Source organism: Platichthys flesus, chromosome 8 (genome assembly GCF_949316205.1).
Source record: "Platichthys flesus chromosome 8, fPlaFle2.1, whole genome shotgun sequence".
Lineage (NCBI taxonomy): Eukaryota > Metazoa > Chordata > Actinopteri > Pleuronectiformes > Pleuronectidae > Platichthys > Platichthys flesus.
The window spans coordinates 20,349,179-20,369,476 of record NC_084952.1 but is presented as its reverse complement, the minus strand read 5'-3'; the positions used below and the strand labels follow the sequence as shown (position 1 = coordinate 20,369,476).

Sequence of the window (20,298 nt, the reverse complement as noted above, 5' to 3'; positions counted from 1 at the left end):
AGTATTCATTGGATATATTGGTTGAAATACTTTAACTGAGAGCAAATAAAAAGTATATGAGTTGTTTTATACAATTTGAATGCCTTGTCGTCTGACACAGTCAGCTGTTCTGCCTTCTTTCTTCTCTTTCTCTCTACCCTTTTCATCTTCTTATCTTTCTTATTTTGACAGATTTTAGGCCAGCTCCCCCAGCTCCCCCCTTCGCTTCATCTCTTTAACATTTAGTGCTCACTAATTGATCACTTCCTCTTTCCTAAAGTCATTTGGATTAGCTTATAGCTCTGCTGGTCGCACTGATGGATCCATTAAACTGTCTGTTCTGCTTAGGGGAAACTAACACAATAAAAGCAGTTTCACACTCTGCTGGGCTAATCGGAGCTGAGCTGAACTCAGGTACAGTGAGCTGAATAGGATTTGAGCGGTGTTTAGCTGCAGTAAACAGAAAGTAATTAGATCCACTGTGGGGGATTTATGGGGTATCTTGACAGTGATGAAATTTAATATTGATAATTATGTCTTCATTATAAAAAAATCACCTCAGACTAACAACCTCTATGTTTCTATTAACTTAAACTGAGCCCTCTGTTTTGAAATCATAACGTGGCCACTGAACCTTTAAACAAGACATTTAAAATGTGAACATTAAGGATTAACACCCCACTGTTCCTGAGTTTCTGCGGGTTTCAGCTAATTCCTTTTTAAGGTCATTATGTATTGGGCCAAAGTCATAACTGTATCTCAATCTGTGTCCATAAATCACATTTCAAGTGTAATCTCAATATTAACAGATCTATACATTCATTGCCAGATTTATCTACACATGTACAAATCTCAGAACACATTTGCAGATCATTTTGCACATGTACATACCCGATTACGCTCACAAGGATTGAAATACAATTACAGTTTCAATCACAGTCTCCACACACACACACACACACACACACATTTGCAATTATCTTGTTAATGTGTGAGCCATAGCCTGGAGGGGCTCATGTGGAGTAAGCGAGAGAAAGCTGAAAACCACACACAGGAAGAACAAGTCTGGGCCAGATTTCAAACCCATATCTTGAAGTTCTCAGGTGATATTGCCGACCACTGCAGCAGCATGCCATCCTTCAGTTCCTCATACGACAGTAAATTGACATGTGGATGACCGATATTCATATACCTCAACATGATCTTTGTAAATTTATGAATCAGAACATCTTGTTTAGTGTCCTAAACGAGGATGAAAGGTTAATCGTTGCACAGATCAGATGTTGCACTCATTGTTGCAGCACATCAATCAATCAAATTCAATCAAATTTTATTTGTATAGCCCATATTCACAAATTACAATTCATCTCATAGGGCTTTAACAGGGTGTGACATCCTCTGTCCTTAACCCTCAGCAAGAGTAAGGAAAAACTAAAAAAAAACCTTTTAACAGGGTAAAAATATGTAGAAACCTCAGAGAGAGCCACATGTGAGGGATCCCTCTCCCAGGACGGACAGAAGTGCAATAGATGCCACGTGCAGGACAACATCATCAATAATCAAAGTCTCTAGCAGCATTGATGAAGCACAGTCCATGCTCAGCAACCATCTAGACCACGATCCACCATCCAGACCAGACGCCACTCCAGTCCTCAGTCACCGTCCACCGCCGCCCACCAGGAGGACCCATCACAAGCCACCACCGCGGTCCTGGTCCATCGCCCGTGCTCAATGCCAACGCGACACAGGGTCCGCCACCAGCACCACGATCAGCCCACATGACTCAGAATCCGCCACACTGGATCCAACACCGCGACCCCCGGTGCGCGATCCACAAACCGTAATCCATGGTGCGGCCACAGAGGCCCTGGATCTGCGGGTGATAAAGCAAAGGGATTCCGGGGAAGGGGGATAGGGATGGAGAAGAGGAAGGAGAAGCTGGAAAGAGAAGCTCTGTGTGTCATGTGTCATAAAATAGAACAAGTAACGTTCTGGCGCACTAATTAGCTCTAATTATAAGCTAAAAAGGAAGGTTTTGAGCCTACTTTTAAACGAACAGATGGTGACTGCCTCCCGAACTGAAAGTGGTAGATTATTCCACAGCCGAGGGGCTTGATGGCTAAAAGCTCTGGCTCCTACTCTACTTTTAGAGAATTTAGGGACGACAAGTAGGCTTGAATTCTGGGAGCGGAGTGCTCTAGTGGGTTTATAAGGTATTAACAGCTCTTTAAGGTATAAAGGCGCTATATTATTAAGGGCCTTGAAGGTGAGGAGGAGAATTTTAAATTCTATTCTAGATTTAACTGGAAGCCAGTGTAGCGATGCTAATATTGGAGAAATGTGCTCTCTTCTCTTTGTTCTCGTCAGGACACGTGCTGCGGCATTTTGGACAAGCTGTAGAGTCTTTAACGACTTCCTGCTGGAGCCTGATAATAATGAATTACAATAGTCCAGTCTCGATGTAACAAAGGCGTGGACTAGTTTTTCTGCATCTTTTTGTGAAAGGACATGTCTAATTTTTGAAATATTACGCAAGTGGAAAAAAGCGGTCCTAGAAATTAGTTTTAAGTGACTATTAAAGGATAAATCAGGATCGAAGATCACTCCCAAGTTCCTGACTGTTTCATTGGAAGCAAGGGCAATGTCGTCTAGCGCAGCTATATCATTAGATAATGCATCTCTAAGGTGTTTGGGGCCAAGTATTATAACCTCTGTTTTGTCTGATTTTAATAAGAGAAAATTGCGGGTCATCCATGTTTTTATGTCCTTGAGACATGTTCGAAGTTTAGTTAATTGATTACTTTGTTCAGGTTTTATTGACAAATATAACTGGGTGTCATCCGCATAGCAGTGGAAATTTACCGAGTGTGTCCTGATAATGTTTCCTAGTGGAAGCATATATAATGAGAATAAATTGGGCCGAGCACAGAGCCCTGTGGAACACCATGATTAACTTTGGTGCGCACAGATGACTCATCATTAATTTGCACAAATTGGGAGCGATCAGAAAAATATGATTTAAACCAGTTAAGGGCGGTTCCATTAATGTTAATTAAATGTTTTAGTCTTTGTAATAAAATTTGATGGTCAATTGTGTCGAATGCTGCACTGAGATCTAACAGAACGAGGACAGACACAAGTCCCTGATCTGAGGCTATTAAAAGGTCATTAGTGACTTTTGCCAAGGCTGTCTCTGTACTGTGATTGGCTCTAAACCCCGATTGAAAGTCTTCATATATATTATTTTCCTGGAGAAACTCACACAGCTGATTGGCTACCACTTTTTCTAAGATTTTAGAAATTAAGGGGAGGTTAGATATTGGTCTGTAATTGGCTAAAACCTCTGGGTCTAGGGTTTTTTGAGTAGGGGTTTGATGACAGCTATTTTAAAAGACTGTGGTACAAAACCTGATGATAATGACAGATTGATAATTTTAAGTAACGAACTATCAATTAGGGGCAGAATTTCTTTAAGTAATTTGGTAGGAATGGGATCTAAGATACAGGTTGTTGGTTTAGAACCTGAGATTAATTTGGTAAACTGATCACGGGTGATCAGAGAGAAGCTGTCTAAGTAATGGGTAGGATTCTCAGCCGTTTCTGAGATCTCTGTTGTTGGGAGGGTATTAGTGCCAATTGAGGGCAGGAGATGGTTGATTTTATTTCTAATAGTTTGAATTTTATCATTAAAAAAGGTCATAAAGATATTGCTATTTAGGGATCGAGGAATACTGGGTTCGGTGGAGGTGTGACTCTTTGTCAGCCTGGCTACAGTGCTGAAGAGAAACCTGGGGTTGTTTTTATTCTCTTCTATTAGTTTTGAATAGTAGGCGGCTCTTGCTTTGTGGAGAGCCTTTTTATATTCTTTAACACTATTCTTCCAGTCTATGAGGTTTTCAACATTGTTGCTGGAGCGCCACTTCCTTTCTAGTTTTCTTGATAATTGTTTTAACTCATTTGTCTGGGAATTATACCACGGAGCTAATTTACTATGTTTGACATTTTTCTTTATCACAGTGGACAGATCTTCTGACTATGTTTCTTAATTATGATTAAGTCTATTTATTGACAATATAAATATATCAGATACTGTCTGGTAAAGCGGCCCTACTTCAGATGCCTTAAGAAATACTACTGCCTGAGAAAAGTAAAGCTGACAGGGTGGTTAATCTCTTTGCTTATGATGTTTATCTGCTAAAGAAAAAAATCCACTATTCATACCATTTCTCAGGATACACAATTTTTGCTTGTATTACATTAAATGGAAACATTTGTACCCTTTATTAGACAGAGCCTGAACAATGCAGTTCTCAACACTTGGTAAAGGTCAGGACAAATTGTGGATTCAGACAGCAGTTCAAAAACACCTATTTCACATGTCAGGTCCCTTGTGACTTTTGCCAACATGAAGCTCAACGTGAAGGACTACAAAAATAAAAACAAAGGAATTATTTAACTCATAACTAATTGTAATATTAAAACATCCACTAATGTTTTTTTTACAATTGAAAATATGAATAGATGATTCGATTTCTTATGGGGAGATAATGAAATATCGCTCCATCAATAAATTGTTTGAACAATTTGTTTAGTAATGAACTAAACTGCTAACAGAGAGAAGTTAGAGATGAAACTAGTCCCTGTAAGAGGAGATGACACAGGAACCCCCTGATACATGGAGACAGCAAAGGTTGGAAACTTTGTTCTCTAAAGGCTGGTTTCATATCTTGTGGCTTTACCATTAGTGACTCAGTAAAATAACCAGATTCAACTGAAACAGTGGATTTTCTAGTAATGTATTTACTCATCACAACATTTTTCCAGAGAAGTTCATGGTGACCACATTTAGCCTTATCAGCGACGATGAGAAACTTTTCAGAACAAACTTCACTGCACTGTCACACATGATTGCATGATAATAAAATGTCTTATCACTCTTTATGGGACAGAGGAAAACGCAGCAATGAGAAAATCCCCTCAAGATAAAACAATTGATTGACGTGTCTCTTTTCAATACAGTAAGTTAGTATAAAAATGCCAAACAGCATGTTTTCACATTGCATATAACTATGTCTGTGTAAACACACAGTGGACTTCGCTCCCAATTAAACGTTTTCAGCAGGCTCTCTCCCTCTGTGACTGTGCAGCTTGTCCTGCCCCTTCATCATATCTAAACTGATCGTCTATACTTTGGCAGAACAGTGTTCCGTGAGAATCGGGCATGTATGTATCACAGACTCAACCACAAACCACAGTTCAGTCAAACTGCCGTCTGTCACTTCCTCATTATTTGCTGCTGTATGTCTGTGTGTCTCCATCTGTGGCTGTCAGCTTCGACAGCACTCTGGAACCATGATGCAGACTTCTGTTCACAAAAGGTGAGTTGTATATTTTATTTCAGTTTATTTCAAATGCAGTAACTTGAAAGGGCCATACAGTGATGTGAAAGTGTTTATACTAATAGATCCTGTGCGGCACTGGTTGAAGTGAATCAGTCACAGTGATGCAGGAGATGCTCATAAACATTCAAGCTAATGGCTTGATCTCATGTGCACGTGAGTGGTTTAATCAAGTGGTCAAGAGATGACCAAATACAAATGGTGCTGGTATGAATGACTCGTTATTTGCTTTTCTCAGCTGTGAAAACCAGGAAGATCCATTTTCGATTAACTATTTGTGACTATGTCCGTGTCACATTTTTAAATAAGAAAGAAATTCTAAAAATAGGCCTCTAAATTGATAAATGTTGTCTCCCTTAGTTGGATCTGTTTTGTTATATTGTGGCATCAACAAGTCACTCATATGTCAAAATAAATTTCCTCTGAAAACTAGTTGCTTTCACTTTCAATCAGACAACTTAATGTGTGGCTCTACATCTACCGGTCGATCTCGCAGTCTTCGCTGTCGATCCCTGAACTCTCTGGACTCACTGTGTGTGCTGCCTGTTCTTCACACGCTCTGTGTTTCTGCTGCTGGCGGTGGACTTGCAGGTTTATCTCCTGCATTTCCTTCGAGAACAGGTTGGTCATGTACTAAAGGAAGTGTCAGGACTCTACTATGGTATGAGGATGCGCATCTTTCCATCTGTCGATACAAAATCAAAGCCCCGTTGGAACAGATGAGTGGATTCGGAAGGTGAAACGCTGGAGTGCTTTTACTTTGAAACGGATTCGCAAAGTGTTGTAACTACATTTGTGTCATAGACAGATACACATTGTGGTCACATCTGAATAAACAGAGATGATGATCCGATTTTACATGCTGATCCCCAAGTCAGGATATCCTGCTTGTGCTGCTATTTCCTTCACCCCAGCTTCAGCTTTTCTTCTCTGCTCAAAAAGCTCCCCAACAGACAGAATGCAAGATGAAGACGATGAATTTAATTATCCCATGCTCTTTTTGGTGTGTTGGGGTCCCATGTTTGAGAATCCCAAAAACGGGTTTTCCTCCAAAGCTTTATTAGTTCATCGGCTTATCAGTGTGCTTGAAGAAAAAAGGAGCAGAGTCCAGCAGACTGGTGAACGTGGAGCAAATTAAGGAACTCAAGTCTTTTACATTAGGTGAACACTGTTGATAGCTTCTATAAAAACAAAACGGGAGCTGCCATGTTTTATTTCCCCTTTCACTACACCTTGCCTTCCATTGGTTCAGAGTATGACTGCTGTCTCACAAAACGGTTCGTACGATGTAGAGAATCCTACGACTTACACAGCGCAACAAACAACAAGTGCGCCTGCGCAGACCTCTGCAGCGCTCTGACCAAGCAAGATGGCGGAGATTGCTGTATCCTTGGTGGAAAACGTTATGTTTTAGCAATGTTTCTTACTCAAAATGCGTTTTAATGATATCTATGTCAAGATATGTGTGTTTCAGTATCAATATTTTCATTCATGGTTAAAAAACAAACCGCCTAATATATTTTCTAAACCCTATTTTCACAACCCTAATGTCACCCAGAAGAACGATACAAATTTAACGGTGTTCCTGTACCTGTGTTCGTGTTGTTCCCATATTTTGTAGTTCTAATGTGTTTTCACTATTATGTGAGATTTCGACCAGGAACCTTGCATGCTTTTTTATAGTTTTTTGGTGTCAGAAAAAAACCTGTTTAGTCAGATTTCATTTTTCTTACTAATAAAACGCTCAAATTGAGTTTTTTGAGCCCTACTCAGTGGTGCCCCTCATAGTTTTGCATTGGGCTATGGTATTAGAGTTCAAGACCTTTCCAAAACAGTTCAAACCATGTCTGTTCAAAACTGACTCAGGTGCAAGGTTCAAAGGTCATCCCTGAGGAGCCGGAGCCATCCACAATTTCTCCACTGACATAATGTTACTCGTGAGGTCAAGACCTTTACGATGATGTCTTTGCTTTTGTCCTACGACAAAGTTTACATTTCGTCCTGCTCCAAACATAGGCGCTCTCTGGTTTACTTTCTCAGACCCCAAGCTGGATCAAATCTGTCAAATATGTTTTAAGTGGTATTTAGTGGCCAAATATGGTCAAAATATGTATAAGTGCCTTATAATTATATGTTTCACTTTGTACCAAGTTAGAGAAACCTTTTTCATTTTCACGAAACGATTACATGGAATTCGTACAAATTCTAGTGCATTACTCTGAGTAGCACTTCCTACCAGCCGGTTCCAGTAATTCTGTGGCTCACATGCCTCACAACTTTATCTGATAGTTTAAGTGCTTGCAGGTCAATTAGCTCTGGGTGTGGGGCTTATTGTTTGTGATGCATGCAGCTCTTAATGAAAACTCCTTCCCTGCAGCCACAAATAAATGAGTGCTTATGAGGAAAAGCCACATTACTGCAAGGAGGAAGCCTTATTAGCAAAGTGCTCCCTGGTTCTTGCCCTCCATCCTGCGATGCATTAAAGATTACCATTCTAACTTTTGTCTCGGCAGTGAAAAGATGCCATGGAGGAAAACTAAGAGGTGGTGGTTTTGGCTGATGCTCTTCCTCATGATGGGAACATTAATGTTCATATTCTACTATTCAACCACGGAAGTATGGCCTCTGAGTAGAAGCTCGGAATCTTGCAACAATTTAACGACAGCCTACGATGTGAGTATATTTACCTGTGCTTTCATTTCATAGTTAAAGGGAGCTATGAAAGGGACCAAGGCAAAACAAATATACACATAATGTATTAGTGCTGTTCTTCCTATTTATCTTGTGAGAGGAACAACCATGCACTTGAATTGCACTCCTGCTTCAAAGGGGACATATTATGCCCATTTCACCACAGTTGATATGGCTCCTTGGGGTCGTAATGAAATACCACAAGGATCGGAACAGCCTTCCTCAGATTGCCCTGTTTTGCGTGCCCCGCCCCCTCACCCCCCTCTCACCGCCTCGCCAACAACTCTCACCAACAACCCACCCCCCTCTGCCCCACCCCAGACACACACAGACATACACACACAGACACAAACATACATCATAAATCTCCCCTTAGCATATTTAAGGTTGTTAAAATTTTAAGTGATTACATGCATTAGATATGTGTGTATACACATATGGGCCACAAAAGTTATAAGGCTCTCTCCCCACCTCCTCCTCCTCCCACCTCCTCCTCCTCCGCTTCGCCGACCGGGCATCACAGGAGAGGCTGTCCGCTAAGCGAGCGTCTAAGCACGGGTAGAATGCAGCAGTAGACCGGGAGGGGTCCTGGAACACGTACCGGTGCTATTTTCTTGAGATGAGCCGGATCCGGTACCGGTACGAGTATCCGGTACGGATAAAGCACTTTTGCCGAGCACGAGTATTATACAAGTAATACGAGTCATTATCTGTGCTTGGACTGAATGAAAATCCTCACACAGCGTCACAGCGCTCCTCTCCTTCACACACCGCTCTGCTCACTCACTCACAGAACAGCTCTCTGTCTCTCTCAGTCACTCAGGTTCGCGGGTCTTTTCGGTTAACGTTTAGGGTTTCTTCAGCTTGAAGTTTGTTTTTATTTCAGTTTGTACTTACTTATCAACCAGTAGAGTTCTGTTAAACGTGGGTTCGTTCAGACGTGGTGCTGGTAGAAAGCGACTTGCGTTGCGTCTCTGCCTGTCGGAGATTTTTTTTTTTTTTTTTTTTTAAACTGTTTTTTATTTTTACTTCACGCATTAAGTGTCTGACTACTCTCTAGCGTCTGGCTACGCTCTCTCACTCTCTCTCTCTCTCTCTCTCTCCCTCTCTCGGCCAGTCGTTGGACTTTTTTTTTTTTTAAAACGTCAGTTGGCTCTAACCAGTATTATTTTACTTCACGCACTGAGTGTCTGACACATTCTAGGTAGTAGTGGTATAAAAAATATTACAAATTAAGCTACACACACACACACACACACTCCCCCTCTCTCTCTATGTCTCTCTCTTACTCACTCAAACACACACTCACACACACACACACTCCCGGGTTAAATCACACCCACTTCCGGGTTAGGCCCCGCCCACTCCGAGTACGGATACGGATACAGATAATTCATATGGTTAACAGATACAGATACAGGTACAGATAATGCTGTACTCGCTCATCCCTACTATTTTCACCCACCCACACACACACAAGCTCCACTCCGGACCCGAAATGGGATCTCTCCCCCCACCTCTCAGTCCGATGCTTCCCGGCCGGGATTCCACATGTGCAATACTGCTGTAAATACACTCACAAGCAGCCATTCCAGAAGGGGCTGCAACTTTAAACACAAACTAAGAGCAAGCTAGCATTAGCCCGCTGCTGCTAACCGTAGCGGGACAGGGGGGGCTATGCCATGTAGACTGACTGTGATGTCAATTCTGGTCGTATTCCCATTCGACCCACTCTATCGTATAGTTTATTACATAGAGGAACCACAACAAATCGCAGGAGTTGTTTGGGGCGGTAGACATGCCAGATACCCAAATTAACGTGCACTACAAAAGTGGATTTTTCATAATATGTCCCCTTTAATGCTAGGGTTGGTAATCCTGGAAAAGCTAGCAAGAGCAAGCTACACAAAATGCAACAGATACATCGACTCCCTCCTCTCAGCCCTCTCATCAAAGCTACGACGAAACACACAATGGCACTGACTGACAACTGCGAGAAGACAACTTTTCCATCATTCACTCGCAACTCCTGTCTTTTTCAGACAACTTTCTTATCGTATACAGGATCTTAATGAATAAGATAAAAAATGTAAACAACTTACCAGCCCTAACTTGAAGCGCCATGTTTATACTATTTTTAAATAATTATACAGCAGTCCCATTTATAGGATATAACCGTAGGCCGCACCACCAGCTCATGTGTACCATCTTATAATGCACCTGCAGTGGCTACAGAATCAATAATGATACCAGGAGAATACTACAAGAACTGTGATTTCTTTGTTTGTATTTTCCCCTCTGCTACAGGCCTGAATCAAGACTCAGATTAGGGGGGCAATTAATAAAGATGGCGGTGGGCACCTTTTCACACAGTGGACATAGGTCCTGATCTACTGATGGTTTGCGGGTGTAAAAACTTGTGCAAACTTGATTTCACCTGCAGAAAAACATGCAAGCTGAACTACCAATGGTGCGTACTGAGGATTGTGTGCAGAATAACGTTGTCTGTTACATTTCCCACAAATATGGGGAGGACTCAAATGTACCTGCATAGATATGTGTTTAATTTATTTCAAAGTAGGCCGACACTTGCCTGTGTACTTTCTTCTCCTCTTCATAAGAGTTTGGGGTTTTCCTTTGTTGTAACAGGTAAAAATAGCAATAACATGTCAACAGCTTTCTTTATTGTCGTTCTATAATTTCATAGATTCAACTAAGTATAGTTTTGTTAATGTTATTTGGGGGAAGAGGGGGCAAAATGGATCTTTTGATAGTTAAGATTACCTACTCCTGCTCCAGTGCGTTCATCTCCTCCTGTGCGCTCTCTTCCCTCTCGATTCCCCCGCGGTGTGGGACCGCTTGTATTGAGAGACCTCACCACGGCCTGTACCATTTTTGGTCCCTCTTGCCAGGGCACTGATGGCCATCTTCATATGTGTATGCTTCCACCCCCCTCCTGTTTTATTTGCAGAGGTTTTATAAAGACCAATTTTTTCTTTTGTTCTTTTTCTTATGTCCTGCCATCTTCTTGTGTTATGTGTGCCTAGTGGTACACACCTATTATTTCATCATTTGTCCTTTTCCTTTTACCCACAGCCAGTCTTTCTCGCAGATTCCCTTCCCATGTTGTGTTTCTTTGAGTTTCATTAATATTTCTTTGCTGTAGCTCAACAACATGTTTGTTTGCCTCTTCCACTAACACCTATAATTCCATTCCAAATTACTCTAAACAACAAGTTACTTGGATGCAGATGCAGTTTAAAAAAACCTGAGTGTACTCCACAGTAACTGTGTGTGACAAAGTTAAAGTTGAGAAAAAGTCTGATGCAACCTGATAACGCATGCATCCATCATTGCTAAGCAACTACATATCATGACTTAAAACATGTTTTTATAAAATAGATTTTTCTCAGAGTTGGTTTCTGTGAATTCATCTCAAGGATGGTAAGTTTGGTGTTAGTTATTTGATTTCATAAAAACTGGCTGAGAGTGACAGCTGAGACTGACTCCTGATTGGTCGATTCTGGATCTGGCTCCAAATGAAGTCATCAGTGCAAAATGACAGCGTTCATACATGTTGGCTTAATGTCTGGATAGTGGGAGTAAATGGAGACATGTCTTCCATCTTTATATCAAGTCTATGGTACCTACAAGAGGCCTAATATTCCCTTGCATGGTGTATAAATCCAGCTTTTTCCCTGTTATCATCTTCTTTAATTGCAAGATGCTTCTGTAACCTACATATACACTTTAACCTACGCAGTTCTTTCCGGCATACCCACACCCATATGGTTTCATAATGGACGAGCCACACAGATGTCGACAGGAAAGACCATTCTTGGTTCTCATGATCCCAGTAGCCCCCCATAACAGAGGGGCCCGTGATGTCATCCGTATGACATGGGGCAAAAACACCACAGTGCAAGGCCACGTGGTCAGCTACTACTTCCTGCTGGGACTGTCAGAAGAGGGAGACGGGGCCGAGGTCCTTGAGGAGCAAGTGAGTGCGTTCGTTAATGAAATCTGAATTAGTTTTTAGAATCCATTCAAAATCAAGACTCATAACTGAAGAGAAGAAAAATTGGTCCGAAAAGGTTAATTGGGGGGAAATCAAAATGCATTCATGTTCCTGCTGTTCGCAGATGACAAATAATTGAAGAGCAACAGCAACTGCTTTTGTTATCATAACCCTCACTGGGTAATCAGAGCAGAGAAAACTTGAGATGCCAGGTTGCAGCTGCAGTCAAACAAAATGCACTACAGAGACGTCCCCTCAGACCAACTCTAAAGTGAACCATGTTAGCTTTTAAAAGATTCCGGTTCCACATGGGTAGATAATGAGTGAATTATTCATTTTTGGGTGAGCAATTCTTTTAAGTTCTGTATCTGGATGTTTAAATGAACAACTGGTTGCTCACTTGTTAACAAAAAACTCATTTGTATCACTATTTGAAACTAAGTCTCCTATCTCTCTTTCTTTAGCTGTTAGACGAAAGCTGGCGACATCATGACATACTCCAGAGTGACTTCATGGACAGCTACAAAAACCTCACCATTAAAACCATGGTGATGTTTGAATGGCTCAACTCCCATTGCCCCAACACCTCCTACGCCATGAAGATCGACGCGGACATTTTCCTAAATGTTCACAACCTTGTCTTAATGCTTATGACGGCCCCCCGACATCTCTTCATGACTGGATGCGTGGCGTGGGGCTCTGCTGTTCTTCGAGACCATGACTCAAAATGGTACATGCCTGTGTCTGCCTTCCCCGAATCAATATACCCACCGTATGCCTTGGGACTGGGCTATGTGTTCTCAATGGATTTACCCATTAAGATACTGGAAGCGTCCCTGCACATTAAAGCTATTTACCTTGAAGATGTGTACGTGGGACTGTGCATGAGACAGCTGGGGGTCACACTAACAGATCCTCCTCATAGTGGCTTGTTCAGGGTATCAACACCTTTTTTTGCCGGCAGCTGTTACTGGAGCACTGTCATTACGTCAATGCTACAGGACTCTGACCAGCTTCGGGATGTTTGGGAAATATATCAGACCCAACTACTAAATGGCTGTTAAATCCTTCTGCTGCACCTGCATCACACTGTTGCAAAGAGCCGCTGTTACTCTGTCTACAATCTCAATTTACTGCCTTGATGATGTTTTGATCATCGTGATTTGATACCAAGACTGTTTTTTTTTTTAACAACAAACTAACAATTTAGTAGCACTTAATTGCATTTACTCAGAGGATTTGTAGTTTTGCTTTATTTTGAACCGGGCTGTGGGTCATTTGGTTCCAGGCCGCCCAGAGAGAATAAACAATTTACATTATTTCCGTTTTATTTATAATCTGATTCTGAACAGTGTTTTATTTTGAAAAATGACCGGATCCTCTCCATTATGACTCATGCTTTACGCATGTCAAGACGCCTGTCTCGGTCACGTTTTCGCTGAACACAAACTCAGACGGTATTTGTCGGACCCATTTGTCAACAAACCAGGTGAATCCAGCATGTCTGTGCAAGGAGAAGATCAGCTGCTGGTGATCGCAAATGATGGCAGCCTATGTTCGAGAAAACATCTCTACCGGTGTTCTGGATTAAAGGTACGGCAGAATACCCTGAGATCGCCACAAGAGCACTAAAAACTCTGTGGCCATTTCCGACATCATGGCTGTGCGAAGCGGAGTTTTCTGCTGTGACGGCAACCAAAATGAAATTAAGGAGTAGACTGGCAGAGGCGATTCTACATGGATTTGCGCCCCGGGCCATGGTTTTTAATTTGAAGTTCTTAATTATTATTTTTTGTTTCTAAGAGTCTTCTTAATTTGTAGGGTCTCATAGAGTTTTCAGACATAAATAACACACTGGGCTCTCCTCATGTCCTACCCCATTGACTGTGAACCAGGCGTCATCGTACTTTCTTTTCAACATGGTTTTTGAACACCGTCTCTTGTTCGTCCCTGACTGTCACTGGCTGCTTGACGTGAACAAGCTATGTTCTCACTGTGTGTGTCTCTGAGAGAGTGAGCGGGATGGGGGCGGAGCCCTGGGGCCTGTGTGTGTGCTGTCCGTCCGTGTAAAATATGCGCGACATGCACAACACTGTTCAGGGATCCGCTGCAGAGGAGCTGAAGAGCCGTCCGCAGCTTCAGATCCTCGGGTTGCCGGCTACGGCGAAAGAGAGATTTGTTTACTGCTCTGCCGTTAAAGAGATGCGGACGTTAAAACATTGGTTCGGCTATGATATAAGTTTATGCCGCGTGGGGCGCGCCACACAGTTTGAGAACCACTGCTTTATACAGTGGAACCCCCGTCCCCCCCTTGTCCGTTCCATTTGGGAGTCCCCCTTCTCACGCAGCATCAAGCAGGGGCGCCTGCAGTTGCAGGGGGCGCCAATTTGCCAATTCCCCACACAGTGATATGATAGATAATAGAAAACTGCTTCGCGGGCCAGATGAGTGTTTCATGACACGTGCCGCCCCCCACGTGTCATGAAAACGTGCCGCCCCGGGCGGCTGCCCGGTTCACCCATGCCCAAATCCGCCACTGTAGACTGGACATCAGCAACACACTTCGGGTGTTATTGTCACTATTAGCCCTAGATGGGACCGCCTTGTTGCAGAGAAACAGGCTCAGGGCTTTGAGCCACTGATTCAGCGTTGTGGTTAGTTATATTTTTCATGCACTTTATAGTTGTTTTTTATTTGTGATAAAATCATTGTTACTCACTGTTGTGTTGTTTGTGCAATGTTACGAGGACGCTGCTAATAAACTTGCTTAAGAATACACCTCAGTTTCACTTTTCTTATTATTATATTTAGAAAATACCCCAGTTGTTATGCTAGTCGTATATCATTATATTTTGTCGTATTTATCTGCCACATACGGAGCCCTTCAAGGGACATAGGTTGAATTTTTTTTATGGCAGATGTGGGCAAATTACATTCAAGTTAATAGGCATGTTAGTCAAGCAAGCAATTAAGGTTCATTTTTGTAACAGTATGATTTAATATGATGTTATTCACCTCATTAATTGTCATGCATTGTCATGTGGTAATTCGATTCAGAGGCCCATCTATGCGTCCTCTTGGGCATATGTTGTAAAGCTTTTACAAAATAAAATAGATTGACTCCTTCAGTATGTTGTTGGAATTTCTTGTTACCGTGATCACTCATATCCTCCGGCCCCTGACTTTGCCTCAGTTTCAAGAACTGGCCCCAGCTCCAAACTAATTGAAGAGCCCTGCACAACAGCCACACACGCAGTGATACAGATAAAAAGAGAGATAGAGGGGGCTACGTATTCTCCACATAGGCTTGAGTGGAGAATACGTAATTTACCCCCGACACCCGAAATTTAACGGAGCAAGCAGCGAAGTTCTTCAACATGGATGACATTAAATTAATAATTGAAGTGGAGAAGTACAGTGAGTTGTATGATCCTCGGAACATGTTGTATAAAGACAACACCAAGAAAGACGAATGTTGGGACGCTGTTGCTTAATGTTGGAGCAACAAGTAAGTATATGCTTTTAATCTACCGGATCAACGGGTGATATTATTAGCGCTGCCCGGCGGTTCAGCGTTGCTTCAGTGTCCGCTGTGAACAGCCAAGCGCGGCGCGATAGGGATTAGCGCGGTGCTTTGGCCTCGCCTCCACGTTCTCTCTTCCTCTTTCAAAATGAATGCGCTGTCGATATCTTCTAAAACAGACTCAATGGCAGCATCTACACATCTCAGCTCTCCAGTGGCAGGCATGTTTGTTGAAAACGAATTGAACCCAAGGACACTTTGATGACGTGGTTGATTACGTTACCATTGATCATCTGTCCATCATCGTATAAAGCCCGCCCTGACAATCTGATTGGCCCGGTCGGGCATAATTTCTCCTCAACGGAGCGACTCCAGAACGAACTTCCCGACCTCAAATGTTGTGGGCGGGGCTAAATTCGTCTGGCATCCAGGCTAGCGATTGGGTCCTTACTGTGAGAAAGCCTAACAATACAATCCATCCAGAATGGACTCAGCAGACCCCGACCAAGTGAGGGCCGCCCTTGAACATCATGGCAGAGTCCTAGGACGACACCAGACTCAGCTAGAAGCCGCCATCATGAGCGTCGTAGACCTTACAGCCCAGATGCAGGCTTTGCAGCTCAGCCGATCTTCCGAGGCTACACTGCCCTTGCCCCAGCCTCCAGCACCAGCCCATGAACCAGTGTTAATTTTGTTGACGAAAACTATAACGAAAAATATTCGTTAAGGACCTTTTTTTCCATGACGAAGACGAGACGAAGACGTAACGAAAACGGATCTTTGAAAATAAAAACTATGACTAAATTAACTTTCGTTGACGAGACGAGACGAATATGTTGGTGGTTGACTAAGTCACAATAACTTTTAAAACATCCTCGTATCAGGCCATCATAAAGTATCAGGAGCGGGCGAATGAGTCTGTGTGTCTGTGTGTGTGTGTGTGTGTGTGTGTGTGTGTGTGTGCGTGTGTGTGCGCCTGTGCGCTCACAAATAGCGCACCGGTCCGTAGCTCAGCACCCCCACCCTGCGCACTCGCTCAGGGAGACACAGTGAAAGCAGAGCTGGTTCTGGTGGAGCAGCCACTCTGTGACTGACTGCTTTTAACTATGAAAACAGTGAAAACACAGAGTTTCTCTGGTCTCAGCTGCTCAGAGATCAGCGCAGCAGCTTCTTGATCAGAGCAGAAGCTGCAGTTGGTTTTTACCGAGCTTCAGTATCTGTGTTCGCCTCCAGTCTGACCTGCTCTCCCTTTTTGTTTTCACATTTAAAACTAAATATATATTTTTAAGCTATTAGGCTGCAGCTATATGTTTTTATAGAAAAGGAGTTTAATGTGGCTATTAAATGTGACTAAAACTAGACTAAAATGTAATTCCTTTTCGTCGACTAAAGCTAGACCAAAATGGAATTAGTTTTCGTCGACTAAAACTAGACTAAAACTAAGAAGGATAAAAATGACTAAATGTGACTAAAACTAATTTGCATTTTCGTCAAAAGACTAAGACTAAATCAAAAATAGCTGCCAAAATTAACACTGCAATGAACCTAAGCTGCCTCCTCCTCAGAAATACGCTGGTGAGCCCGGCACATGCCGCTCTTTTCTCTCCCAGTGCTCTGTTGTTTTTGAACTGCAACCTATCTCTTTCCCTTCCGAGCGCTCAAAGGTGGCTTACGTCATCATCCAGCTGTCCGGACGGGCAGCTGGGGATCCGCTCTCTAGGATGCCCAGTCGCCCTCCTGAAACAACTTCAAGGACTTTTCTGACGAGATGAAAATGGTTTTGAATCGGTCCAAACACAGGCATGAGGCTGCTCGTGAACTATTACATATGCGCCAGGGGCAAGAGTCGGTTTCGGATTATGCCATCGACTGTCAGACTCTTGCAGCATCTGTAGCGGAGGAGATCTTCCTCGACTCCTGCTTCGTAGCTCAATGGGGATTACCGACCATACGACTCAAGACTCCAATGGTGGCCAACGCGCTGAATAGCCAAAGGCTGGCCAACATCACACACGTCAGCGCTCTGTTGGGTCTCTTCCTCTCCGGTAACCATCACAAGGAGATGAGCTTTTATGTTATCGACTCCCCTAATGCCCCTCAGATCCTTGGCCACCCTTGGCTCGCCAAGCATAATCCCCATATCAACTGGAGAGGCATGAGAATTGTGGGCTGGAGCCCATCGTGTCTTTCAAACTGTCTCATTCAAGCCCAGACCTGGTTGCCCCCAGCCTCTAGATCGCCAGAGGAGTTTCCAGACCTGTCAGCTGTTTTAGTAAAGCAGTCTTAAGATCGTAAGACCTTCATTCGGTCTTCCGAATGCCCCAGCGGTGTTTCAGAGTTTAGTGAACGACGTCTTGAGTGACATGCTAAATAGATTTGTGTCTATTTAGATGACATTTTAATTTTTTTCCAATTCTCTGTCCTAGCATGTCTCCCATGTACATTCTGTCCTTCAAAGCCTGCTGGAGAACTGGCTCTTTGTGAAGGTTGAGAAATGTGAGTTTCATCAAGAAACCTTCGTAGGGTACGTGATCTCTCCTGGCACCATCCAGATGGATCGGCAAAAGGTTGAAGCAGCCTTGGAGTGGTCCCCTCCTTCCACCCGCAAGGAGCTTCAAAGCTTCCTCAGATTTGCAAACTTTTATTGACGCTTCATCCGGGATTACGGTTCACTGGCGGCTCCACTCACAGCCCTGACTTCCACGGTTATTAAGTTCCTCCGGTCCTACGCTGCGGAGGGAGCGTTTCGAGCCCTAAAACAATGCTTCACCTCAGCCCCCATGCTTCATTGGCCGACGATTCTGATATCCCTCCATGAGGTAGGAGGTCCACAAGTTTGTCCAGGCTCCACAGAATGAATGCTGTCTCCCAAACTCTTCTGGACGGAACAGAGAGACGTGAACTGACAGAAGAAAGTCAACAAGTCACCCTCTCAGCCACAAGACACACAGAGAGAGGATGTTCAGTTCAGCTCACTGCTGCTAAGAGTGCACCGTGCAAAGCCTTAGCAGCTGATATATCAACTGATATTAGTGACAAGGCTCAACTTTTGGTATAGATGTCAGATTTGACCACGCAGAGAGGAGAGATTTCTTTGAGGACCTTTTAGGACTCACAGCACTTACAATGCACACCAGAGGGGAAGACATATACTTCACTATAAAATAACTGTTAACACAGAAAGGGATCAGAATTAAAGATTTGTCCATCACCACCAGTCTGTTCTGTGCTCTACTCTTTCAGAACAGTATGCAGAGGTTATGTATACTGTGAGGAAACTTATCAACTTTCTCAGGGTATCATCATCATTCTCCTTCGAGAATTCCTGAAGGAAGTTGGCGCAAATTCAAATGACCGACTGCTGTACTGCAATGTTAGAGAGTTGAGGCAGGGCAGAGCTCCAGCACGCGTTTGGGCCGTTCGACATGAAATCAAAATGTTCCTGGAACAACAGCAGAATCACAAGGCCATCTAGAGGGAAACAACCTCATTGGATCCCTCTGAGCTTTGATGGTTTTTAAATGTAAATTAAGTCGTCAACTATGTCAACTATGTTGACGACTTAGCAGATCTGCTGCCTGAACCTTTTTATTGATGGACGATGGCTTTAAATATAGAAAGTTCAACTTATAACACTTTTATTCTGCCTAAATAAAGAGTGTGATTATTTATTTTGAATTTTTTCCTTTGTTTCCCCTAAACAAATACCTGTATTGATCAGTTTATTTGTATACGTGTGTAATGTCCACACTGTATTTACAAGGGCTAAGAACGAGGATCCTGCAGCTGTCCAGATGTGTCCTCTGACTTCAGGGTGAGTAGAAACTGTCTCTCAGGTTTCCACTGACTCAATGAACCAAAAACACACTTTGAATGGAGCTTTGTGGCTGATCCTGGACGTGTATTGTCGTAAAAACAGAGCCCAGCGTCACTGACCATCTGGAGGGAAAGAACGTCATTGGCTGTCTCTGACATTTTGTACAGTTCAAACACACAAATGATCATAAAGATTCAACTCAATTGATCTGCCAGATTATTTAATCCACTTTTAATCTGTGTGAGACATGTTGATGGTCCACTCATAAGTGTCTGGTGGAGTCAGCAGCTGTTTCCTGAAGTGTGCCAACTCACCTGAAAATAGTCGACTGCTGCTGGAGTCAAGGATGATCATCAAACTCTGCTCTGTTCAGATTTAACTCGTAATAAAAAGCTGATTTTAAACTGACAAAACAAACTGAGCCCATGTGAAACTTTTGTCTGTCCATTTACACTCAAACTGGTTTGAAGCCAGTTTAATATTCAGATCCAGAGTCTTGTTAATGTGTGTGTTGAGGTCAGGGATCAGAGGTCAGGATCTATGGTCCCTCAGGCTCTGTGAGTGAGGTCTCTCACACTCTGTCCTTTCAATGCTTTCACTGACACAACAATACAAGTGTGTTCTGTCACATTAAAGCTTGGTCTTCACTGAATGATGCTGAATTAAAAGTTTGATTTGAAATATATATGTTCTCCTTTGGTTTGATGATTTCACTCAGTGCAGATAAAGAGGCTGAACTTTATCAAACATCTTAATGCAACAACACTGAGTTTGACTAAAGTCTCAATAAACTGTAGATTAATGACAGTCTCTCCTCAGGCGACATGTGATCTGATCTGTGAGGATTTCAATTCACTGTAAAGATCTTTTT

At 42.7% G+C, this 20,298-nt stretch overlaps 2 protein-coding genes across 2 annotated transcripts; one reads left to right on the top strand and one right to left on the bottom strand.

Moving 5' to 3' along the window:
• Positions 1-151: 151 nt before the first annotated feature.
• LOC133959090 (uncharacterized) lies at positions 152-3,773 on the bottom strand. Its single transcript, XM_062394185.1, has 2 exons — positions 2,025-3,773; positions 152-1,852 (listed from the first exon to the last, which is right to left on the bottom strand). The coding sequence occupies exons 1-2, from the start codon at positions 2,875-2,877 to the stop codon at positions 1,749-1,751; spliced, it is 957 nt and encodes a 318-aa protein (XP_062250169.1). The 5' UTR covers positions 2,878-3,773; the 3' UTR covers positions 152-1,748.
• A 1,400-nt stretch (positions 3,774-5,173) lies between these two features.
• On the top strand, positions 5,174-15,215 carry LOC133959407 (beta-1,3-galactosyltransferase 2-like). Its single transcript, XM_062394584.1, has 4 exons — positions 5,174-5,357; positions 7,892-8,051; positions 11,833-12,069; positions 12,552-15,215. The coding sequence occupies exons 1-4, from the start codon at positions 5,332-5,334 to the stop codon at positions 13,149-13,151; spliced, it is 1,023 nt and encodes a 340-aa protein (XP_062250568.1). The 5' UTR covers positions 5,174-5,331; the 3' UTR covers positions 13,152-15,215.
• The last annotated feature ends 5,083 nt before the right edge of the window (positions 15,216-20,298 follow it).